The following is a 10,772-nucleotide window of genomic DNA, read 5'->3' as shown; positions in this document are numbered from 1 at the left end:
TAATGCCGAGATTTTTTTTTCAAAACAGATTTTACTGCTTTTTGGTCCATGTTTAAAAAGCACCAGTGACCTTTTTTTATTCCGCTTGCCCCAGGTGTAATGCTGAGGCCTCTCAGGGCTTCTAACCTAGAGAGAATGAGAGAGAGAGAGAGAAACATAAACGAACAAGTATGAGCTTTCTCATGGTTGTGAGGGTCCCACATTGTTCCCCCTCCTCAGCATCTTCCTTGGGACCAGAGCAGAAGGACATTGCCTGAGAATACCTCCTTTCTGGTCCTGCTGGGCTCGGGTGGGTGCAGAGAGAGCTTCCAGTTATAGGGAATCCCACCACAGGCACTTTGCCGCCTCCTGTCTCCTCCAGCTCCTGGGCTAGGCAGTGGGCAAGTCATCCAGCCATCCAGACCAGCAGCTGCCCCTTTCCTTCCCAGGGCCCTTGCTGAGGATGTGCAGCCTGGCCACTGCATGCGGGTCACATTCTAAGGCTCAGTTGGAGATGAAGGATAAATGGCTGCTCCATCTTTCCCAAATTGCTTTCTTTGGGCTGTCACTGGCGATTTGGCATGGATTTCTAGGCCGGGGAGGACTCCTAGGGAATTGTATGCAGGCTGGAGGAGGGGGGCGTTGTTTTCAGGCCTCCAGGCCCCCAGTTTGCAGCTGAACAGGCCTTGGCAAGAGCTGGATCTCAGGCTGATCGTGCCATGTGGTATTTAGAACTGTGGGGCTCACACACAATTTAAAGCAGACAGTTTATTAATCTAAACTGCAGGCGTATGTAGAAGAGGCCGTGCAGGATTGACATGAGAGGATTAGTTTTGTTGGGGTTTTTGCTGGGGTCATTGCCACATCATGGGGATAAATGGACCCAGTGTACATCCCTAGCTCCACACAGGAAACTCATACATACTATTTAATTTACTGTCTCCATTGCGGGGCTGCCATCAGCCTGTACTAGGGCAGGGAGGGTGGCAGGAATATGGCTTTTCCCCCAACCCGTCACAGGGGTCCTAGAGTGTCTATTCGCTAAGAGAATGGAGCATGTATAGTTGAGCCCACTGGAAGTGGCTGAGAGTCACGCCCCACTGGGTCAGAGCTCAGGCAAAGCAAGTGTGGAGGAGGTTTTGACTCCCCCAGAGGATCTCTACCCAGCCCTTAAGCACCCATTCTCTCCCATGTGCCTTGCACCACACCCCTTCAGGGTTTCTGTCCTGTCCCTCTGCCCTCCTTCTGTGCCTCACTCCCAAAAGCTTCATAGGACTGGGGACTTCCGGGAATGACCATTGAGTCTGAGGCCTCATGTCTTTTTCTTCTTCCAGTCCCTCCTATTGTCTGCTTCCATCAAGAGGGAAGGAGAATCTCCGACAGCATCACCACACTCATCTGCCACCGATGACCTGCACCACTCAGACAGATACCAGGTGAGGAGGGTGTAGCAGGTGGCCAAAAGAAGTGAGTTCACTGGGGTGGAGCTTCAGTGCTATTCAGGGATGTTAACTCCACCCCTCCTCTACTGGCTGGGAAGAGGCCTGAATGTGTTTGATTTCCTCTGTCTATGGTAGTGCCCCTAAGTGAACTCAGAAGGCCTAGGTGTAGGGAATGGGCCTCAAATAGATGGATTTTAGGGAGGGGCACCAAAGTCCCCTGGGCTCTGCTGAGCTCTGAGCACCTCTGAAGCATGCATCCATCATCCTATGGAGTTTTGTTTTATGAAGACCCAAAGACATAGCCCGGAATCACTGAAGATTTCAGACTTTGAAAGCAGGATCCCTTAAGCAAATAACCATTCAATCCTGCCAAATTTTGGTGTCAAGCCCAGATAAAGAGGCAGACATTGCCTATGGGTGTCTTGGGCAAATAGGAAGGGAATAATCACACAGTAGTAAAACAGCAGAGCATGAAGGGACCCTAAGGGTTACAGGTGAGCTATAGATGAACCTTCTTTATGGTAGGAAGAAGAAAGAAAGCTTCCTTTCCCCGGAAGCTTTTATCTGAAGAGAGGTACCGTCTGGCCTTTAGGATCCCCATCAGATGTTAAGAAAACAAGGCCCTGCTCCAAGGAACATTTGTCTAAATGGCAACAGGGGTTCCCAGAGAGCCCGATGTAAAAAGGGAAAAACAGTCCTGGTCCGATATGAAAAGGCAACACAGTAGGGACAAATAAGCTGGGGTAGAGAGCCAGGGTCTCTGCTGACACACACACAAGCCCCTGCTTGGAACTAAAGAAAAGTGTCCTCCCAGGAACCCTTTCCTCCTAGCTGTCACAGCCTGGCATCAGGGTGCAGAGCTCAGAGAGTGGAATGCCAAGCACAGGCTAGACACCAGCCTCCACTGGCATCTCCTCTGATGGATGCCTTTTTATGGGACTCAAACTACATAGCCCAAAGTGCCAGTCTTGGAGAGGGATCCCTGCTATCGTGGGCTTAGTTTTAAGAATGACAGCCCAGTTAGCGCCTGGGAGACATCACCCTGATCCAGACAACCCTGTTTCTAGGTGGAGAAACAACTCAATTCTAATGAATTCTGGTCTCAGGGAGACAGAGGTCTATCCCTGCCCCCAAAGGATAGGCAGAGCTCTGCCTACAGAGGCCCCGCCTCTCTTCTTCACTCACAGGATCAGCCTGGCTATGTGCTCAACTAGTACAACAGTAACTGTCAAGTAAAAATTGCCTATTCTCCTGGAGCTCCCGTTCCTACCCACAAAATGTTGGTGTTTCTTTTATTCTCTACAATATATGAAGAAAGCAAGGGGCTTAGGTGAGAGGGTTTCCTAAAAGTACACACATATGATCACATGCACACACGTGCACACACACGCTCACATGCAGCATTTTACAAACAGCTAACTTTGAGAGATAAGGAAGCCTCTAGAGATCTAGGTGCTCCCCTCAGAAGTCTGTGGACCCCAAGTTAAGAACCAAAACCCTGTTCTAGACTCTAAGAACACTTCTTAAGGGACAAATCAGATTGATTTCCTATAATATAAAGTTCAAGTTCCTTTGCATGGTACCAAGGCCTTCTGTGGTTTAGATGTAACCTATATTTCCAGCTTCCATTCCTAATTCTGCCTTCCTTGAATCCCATGGTCTAAGCTCAAGAAATTAACACTATCCATTTCCTGAATGTGTCCTTCCTCTCTTGCCTCCTTATCTTTCCAAGAGCTACTGCTTCTAACAGTATTATTTTACCCCACTGAACCAAATTTCTATTTACCTTTCAACATCCCCAATGCCATCTACTCTAAGAAGCCTATGGATTAGCTATCTCTTCTCATGACCCTTGTGTGCCCCTGTTGTTGTCCCTATCACCCTATATCATGATCACTTGTTTAGGTATGTTTCTGTTATGTATCCCAAAACTTGTTGGCTCAACACAAGTTATCATTTCTTATGATTCTGTGGGTTGGCTGGACATTTCTTCACTTAAAGCAGCTCATTCCTCTAAGGAAGGGCTGGGCTGGAATGTCCTTTCCACATGTCTTGGAGCTTGGTCATGGTTCTCTTCCATGTGGCCTCTCAACTTTTTTTAATTTAGCAGTCACTCAGGAGTGTCCCACCAATAGGGTGAAGACCAAAGGGGCGCGGCTACTTGAGATTAAAAGCTGTAACTCACGCAACATCACATCCACCACCTTTTATTGGGCAAAGTAAGTCACAAAAGTAGCCCTTAATCATGAGATGAAGAAATACAGCTCTTGAGAGGAGAAGCAAAGAAATGTGGCTACATTTAATCTATCACAATGAATCTGACTCTTCAGTGGACTTGGAGTTCCTCCAAGGCAAAGACCTTGTCTTATCCTTCCCTTACTCAAACGTTTATCTAGTACCACTCATGCTCAGCCCAGTGTCCTTCCTTTCAAGGGGCTAGACTGACAAATGGATACTTATAGAACAGTATTCTAAGTGCTATGACAAGCATAGTGGAAGGAAAGAGAAATCAGAGCAAGCTTCACATAAGAGGTAATGACTAAACAGGGTTTCAGAGAAGGAATAGGAGTTCACCTGAATAACAAGGAAGAAAGGGTATTTCACATAAAGGCAATACTGTGTGCAAAGGACAGAGAGGTATAATATGGGATGATGTATTTAGAGACCGGTTAGCAGCTCAGTTTTGTTGGAAAGGAGACTGTTTACCGAATTAATGCCAAGCACTCTCTGGATGTACTGTTAGAAAAGGGAGTTGGTGGGAGGTGAAGTTGGAAAGTAACCTAGGAACTAAATGGATATCCAGCTCTTTACACAATGCCTGGCAAGTAGCAGTTTTGTGGTTGTGATGGGTTTAAGTGTTAATCTAGGCATTAAAAGTAGGGGATATTGGTTTCTGGTTTAAATTTCCATTTACCGTGCTTAGCCCCTGCTCAATACCTAACATTACTTTACTTTACCCTCATGCCAATTGCACAAGCTAGGATTCATTGGCCCTTGTTCATTACTAAGGAGACAGGTTAGGTATGTATGTGCTTTGAGAAACTGGGTTTAGCTATGTAACTTGGGATGGGCTCAATCTTGCAATCCTCCTGCCTCAGCCTCCTGGGATTACAGATGTGCACCACCACATCCAGTTTGGAGTTTTTCTAAAAACATAAATTATGAGAGAGTCAACATTTGAACTTGAGTCTGTCTGGTTCTGAATCCTAGATTGTTTCTGTTAGTCACCTTTTCATTCCTGTAACAAATACTGAGACAATCAATTCACAGAGAAAAGATTTATCTTGGCTCACAGTTTTAGAGGTATCAGTCTATGATTGGTTGGCCACATGTTGCATCACATCATGGCAGGAACACATAGTGAAACAAACCCACTCACTTCATGTCCAGAAAGCAAAAAAAGAAAGAGGAAGAGACTAGAATCCCAGTCTTTGAGGGCATGCACCCCCCTACCCCATGACTGGAAGACCTCCCACAGGGCCCCTCCTTTTAAAGGTTCTACCACCTCCCAATAGCACTAAGCTGGGGGCCAAGATTTTAACACATAGACTTTGGGGGAACATTCAAGATCTAAACTATAGCATTTCCCCAGCCTTGCACTGGGTTCCGGGCTTCCCTCATAATGTCCTTCTCCCCTATTGATACCGCCTTCATATTAGACCATGTGTTGCGTGAGGTGGAGATGACTTCTCATGTAGAAGGGATGGAGATGTAAAAAATGAAAATACATATGATTAGAAGGTCACCAAGGAACTGTGAAAACTGGCAGGAGGTGATAAACCCAGACTTGGAGGGGAAGAAAATGAAGCCTTGCCAGAATTCTGAAAAATAAACAACAGTTAACCAACCAGGAGACACTGGAGTGCAGAGCAAGGAGAGCTCAAAGAGCCACAGGTAACTCTGCAAAACTGAGCATCAGGAGGAATTGTGTGAAGGGAGGGAGCAGGTGTGGTAAAAGTCTAGAGAAGCAGGCAAGGCAGGGCAGGGCAGGTCCCGTATGTCACGGGACTTCTATGTGGAAAACCATTGAAGGAGTTAAAGAAGAGGATACAGGGTTAATTTTGCATTAAAGAAATACCCTGTGTGAAACGTGAAAGATACGTTGCAGGGAGAGAAACTAGAGACCAAACGATGAACTGGGAGGCAGTTGCAAATTGAGAGCTAATAAGATTATGAACCAGAGCAGTGACCGATAGGTGTAGTCATTGAAGCAACATTCAGGGGTGTCTTCCCTATGGGAAGTGCTATGCTGGGGCTCTGGGTTTACCAGAGTGACTCACATGGCGCCCCCAACCCCAGTGTGGTCAGGCCACTGTTAAAAATTTATACAAGCTACGTAGAGATGAAAGTACTCTTATGGGAGGGAAAGCAATGCTTTAGTTAGGCCTGGAAGGAGGATGAGTAGGAAATACACAAGAGGGTGGTCAGAAAACGTTAAGTTAAGAGATCTTTAAAGGTAGATTCTAGGGAGCTAAAGGATTGACTGTGAGGGATGAAGGAGAAAGTGAGGTCAAAGGTAACTCTCAACTGTGTGAGTCCAGTAGATGTTGGCATCCTTAAGAACTCGGAACCCAGGAGGAAGGGGGTGGGGGTGAGTTCAGTTGTTGGCCTTAAAGACGTGCAATGCCTGTGGGAGCTCCAGACAACGTCCAGCAGACAATGAAATTCTGGGAGTCTTCTAACAACAGGACGGCGATGGACTGGGGGCTAAATGTAGGCCGCATAATGTGGGACGGCCCGTGGACGATCGGATATCGGTTGGCCTCCTTCCAGCCAAAAAGCACTTCTCAGCCTCTGCCCTAGGGCGTCCGCACGGGAGGCGGGACTCGCGGCCGGGCTCTGGGGCGGAAGAAGCCCAGCAGTAGGAGGCGGCTAGAGCGGGGCTGGGGAAGGACCTCGCGGCAGCTAAAGTGGCAGCTAAAGTTAAAGAGGCGGGGGAAGGGGAAGATTTAGGGGCGGTAGGAGGACCCCTTGGGGCGGCCCTAGATGATTGCTCTCGGAGTGCGAGCTGCCGTTTCCCAGTCCCAGTCCGGCGATTTCCCCCCCCATTGTGAACTTTCACCTCCAGCGCGCAACGGCGGCAGGTCACGTGATCAAGCCCAACATGGCCGCCGCCGCTGCTGGGAGCTGAGGTGCCGCCGCCGCCGGGCAGCCGGGAGGAATCCGCCCGCATCGTCGCCCTCACTGTCCGGGCCGTTACGGGGCCCGGAGCACCGGACGCTGGGGCTGGGCGGCACCGCGCGACGGCCACGGGGTCCCGTTAGAGCAGCCCCGGCGGCTATGCCGAGGGCCCGGAACGGCCGGCGGAGCAGGGGGGCCGGCGGGAGGGAGGAAGTAGGTTTGTTTACGGGCTGTTTGGGGCGGGGCAGGCCTGAACTGGGGTCGCGTGCTGGAGCGGGGGCTGGGACTCCAGGCCGAGTCTAACCCTCTGTTCTCTTTTTTCGTATCTGCCCGGGATCTTCTTCCAGACCTTCCTGCGAGTGCGAGCCAACCGGCAGACCCGACTGAATGGTGAGTTCTGCCCGGCCCCTCCCTCCGCCCCACCCCCGGTCTCCTCCCTCCCTCACTGCCCGCAGCTCCAGGCTTGCCTGAGTCTTCCACATTGGGGCCCCCTGGCTTCTTCGCAGTCACAGCGCCTTGTGTATGTGCAAACCAAAGCTACCACCCTCAGTTTCCCCGTCTGTCTAATGGAGGTTATTATTCCCAGTTCTTCCCCAGGCCTCTCTAAAGCCCCTGGAGAACCGGGGGAGGGGGGCAATAAATACCGGAGAATGAGGAACAAGCTACACAATTCCACTCGGGAGCCCGGCTTTGAATTTGCAAACTGCTGGGACCACACTATACAAGCTGGCAGGGTGCTGAGAATGTTTTTCTTCCAGTTTTTAATCAGTGCCCAGTAGTGTGAATACGGCCTCTCTGCTGAGACTTGACAATACATTGAGATCTGGAGTTCCCACGGCAACAGGAACTAACTCATCCCAGGGCTCTTTGAGTTATCAGTCGGCCCACATTTCACAAAGGTGATCAGCGTGGGCTCGACAGCTCTTAGAGGCCTTCTCTGAGAGCAGACCGTGTATGTACTACCTGGCGCCCCCCTTTTGGATTCAAATCTCTGGAGCGTTCCTGTTTGCTCAACACAATTGAATGATCCTTGCTTTTTGTGCAGACTAGGGTGTGGTATATGTAGGGGTTGGCTGTAAAGGGCTTGGGGTCTCTGGGCCAGCTGGTGCGTGAGTGTGGCAATGGACCTTCAAGATTCCCCATCTCTTCCCATTGGTTGCTATTGCCAGGTTCAGCTCCTGTCTAGAAAAGAGCATTCATCACGGGTTGGCACCATATTAAGCACCATTCTCACAACGCCTCTGAGAGGAAAATGTTACACACGTTTTGTAAGTAAGGAAAGAGGTTCTCAGAGGTGAAAGTGTTTTGTTCAAAATCACACAGCTAGGATGTAGTTGAAATATGATTGAATTGAAGTTTGTTTACCTCCACAACCTGTGCTTCTCTACCATGCCTTGCTGCTTCCCTGGCAAATGCTTTGACCCTTCCAACTCAGAGGTAGCCTTGGGTAGAAAACAAAACTCTACCACACTATGGTAAGTTTAGTTCAGAATTTAAAAGATGACTGGCTAGGTGGGCTGGCAATTTAACTCAGTGGTTCTGCCGCCTGCCTCAAAAGCACAAGGTCCAGAAAGCACAAGGTCCAGAGTTCGATCCCCAGTACCAAAAAATAAATGAAAGATGACTGGCTAGGAAAAAAACCAACCTTCCTTACCTGAGAATTTCCAAATGAATCCACCTGCCAGGGTGGCTTTCTGCAGCTACAGCAGACCTATCTGTTGGCCTAGGTGTCCTAGGCTTGGAGAACATCCATTATTACGCCCTTTGGCAACTGTGAGATTCATTTCTTTATTCAGTCATCCAAAAATGTTTGTCAATGGTCCTTCTTACCCAAGGAGGCATTCCCTCAGATTCTAGGCAGGATAGGTGAGGAGGACCCTTGGTGTTAGCACACTGCTCCATACTGGGCTTCTAGAACTCTCAGGGGCCCTTGCTTAATGCCTTTCTGATGTCTTATATCCCTTCTACATCTCAGCCCTGGCTCTAGAGTGTCAAGGCAGCCTGAGCATGCGATTCCAAGGTTTAGGTCGGCCAAAGCAAAGCATTTTGGATCTTGGTGCACAGACAGTGGGGCTCCAGAACATAGTCATATCTCTATAGTGGAAACATGGGACATTGAAGAGGTGGACAAGGCCATAGACCAAGGTTTCCCACACTCCATGCTTAGTTCTGGTGGGCTGGTGACTTTCTCTTTGGTTTGGGTCATTCTGGGGCAACTCTTCTGGAGTTGGAGAGGTTCCCTGCCTCGTACCCTCAACAGGCAGGAGTTGGAGCCCTGAATGCTCCTTGGGATCAGACTTGATGCTGCTCAGTCAGGATATTCTTGGGACAAGAAAGCATTGTAGGCTATGGAGTCAGACCTGTTTTACTATTTTTTTTTTTTTTTTTGTACCAGGGATCAAACCCAGGACCTTGCACTTGCGAGGCAGGTACAGTGCCACTGAGCTAAATCCATGGCCCATTTTTGGTTTTTTTGTGGCAGGGTCTTGTGTGTAGTCCAGGCTGACCTTGAACTCACTATGTAGTCCAGGCTGGCCTCAAACTCAAAGCAGTCCTCCTGCCTCAGCCTCCCAAGTGCTGGGATTACACCATGCCTGGCCTGCTTTCCTACCTTACCACTTAGCAACTTGGACAAGTGCCTTGACCACTTCAGGCTTTGGGTTTCTTTGTCTATTAAAATAGGGAAATCCAACCTTAGTTTTGGAATATAGATGTAAATGAGCCTCCTTGTGTAAGGTACCTGGCTCTGAGCTGGACATAAGAGTACAAGCTCTAAATTGTAACATATTACCTGTCATCTGTGTTCCCCTCTGTTACTTTCATGAGTTTCCCATCAAGGCAGCACCCTTTAAAAAAGTTCTTCCTGGCCCTGCAGTGGAAAACCCTTTCCTCTTTGGTAGGCTCCCTTCCCTCTCCCCATTTATGTGGTCCCAGAATGGACATGTCTAATCCTGCTGTTTTATCCTGAGAGGAACTGGAGGGAACACAGTCCCTTGTTTTGACCCCTTCCTGCTTTAGTGACAGGAGGGCTGCAGAGAGGGATTAGTGAGCTAATTAGAAATGATTGCATCTCTCAGCATTAATTAGCAGTGCTGTGGGCTTGCAGTATGCACTTTGGAACTGAGTCCCCTGCGGGACAGCATGGCAGGCAGCCCTTTGCCTTTGGGGCCTGCCAGCCCCTTTACACTGATTAGAAATGATGGAACAGGTTAGGGTGGGCACAATAAGGGCTGCCCTCTACAGGTACCCTGGACTCTCTGATCCAGCCATGCAAGGTCTGACCCAGACCCTCTGTATTTTATGGCTGGGCCTCAGTCTCCTTTCCTATAAAATGGGACCAGTGGGCTTCAAAGAAGTTCCTCCTGGCTGATTCTAGGAAGGATGCTAGGGATCCTCAGGACTGTTGGCCCTGGAACAAACAGTTTTAACTGATGAATCCCCCCAGGAAGGCCTTGCATTCTAACTGAGAAATGTCTAGAGCTAACATCTCCAGACACAAAAGAGCCTGTGGTGTTGGCCCTCCGGGAGATACCCAGCAGCATGGAGTGTCTTTGCCTGTTGGGCTCATTGAGCACTGCAGATAGGTATGGGTTGAGCTTGAGCCACCTGTGGCCTAAGAATGGACACTTCCCTGGCCCAGCACCAGTCTCTTCTCCAGGTGTTCTTGGCAAGGCCCAGTCCCCAAAAGAGCAGGAAACGCAGCAAAACAAAGGCCAGAACAGGCACTGAAAAAAGGGCTGATGGCTAGCAGCAGGTCAGGATGTGTCAGTTCCACTGGGACTCCAAGCTACAGTGCCTGTCTGCTTATTCTATGCTTTATTTTCGGTTTTCCATGCAGCTCGGATTGGGAAAATGAAACGGAGGAAGCAAGATGAAGGGCAGGTATGTCCCCTGTGCAACCGCCCCCTGGCAGGATCGGAACAAGAGATGAGTAGGCATGTGGAGCATTGCCTTTCTAAGGTAGAGGGGCCATTGCCACCCGTCTTCCTTCCCCCCCTCTTCCCCTGACTAGCTGCTGACTTGTCCCCAAATCTGTGGGTTCTTGGGGTCTCCACTTGGTCTCAGCAGCTTCTTCCCCTCTGTTCTTTGCTTTTTTCCTTTGCTTTAACACTCACTCCCCCACCCCCTTGGGCTCCAGTGGAAAATTATTGGGAAGAGGCCTAGGTCTTTGACCTCTAGATTTCTTTTACCTCAGAGGAGCCCTAGAGCCAGGGCCCCATCTACCACATT

At 49.3% G+C, this 10,772-nt stretch overlaps 1 protein-coding gene across 11 annotated transcripts in view; it reads left to right on the top strand.

The window, feature by feature from the left end:
* The window catches only part of Rnf220 (ring finger protein 220), a 230,567-nt gene that overhangs the window by 204,698 nt on the left and 15,097 nt on the right, over positions 1–10,772 (top strand). For 3 of the 11 annotated variants that reach the window (XM_021250730.2, XM_087214767.1, XM_087214768.1), the window contains exons 5-7: positions 1,314–1,415; positions 6,890–6,932; positions 10,381–10,424. In XM_021250730.2, the coding sequence (XP_021106389.1) occupies positions 1,314–1,415; positions 6,890–6,932; positions 10,381–10,424 (189 nt within the window). Of the gene's footprint in view, positions 1–1,313; positions 1,416–6,402; positions 6,760–6,889; positions 6,933–7,711; positions 7,811–10,380; positions 10,503–10,772 lie in introns of those variants that run through there. The other 8 variants (XM_021250728.2, XM_087214766.1, XM_087214769.1 and 5 more) reach the window with 7 other exon arrangements.

The sequence above is a fragment of the Heterocephalus glaber genome, unplaced genomic scaffold (assembly GCF_053883595.1).
Source record: "Heterocephalus glaber isolate CG9 unplaced genomic scaffold, H.glaber_assembly_v1.0 deba00001451, whole genome shotgun sequence".
Classification (NCBI taxonomy): domain Eukaryota; kingdom Metazoa; phylum Chordata; class Mammalia; order Rodentia; family Bathyergidae; genus Heterocephalus; species Heterocephalus glaber.
This window is presented reverse-complemented; position numbering and strand designations above follow the sequence as displayed.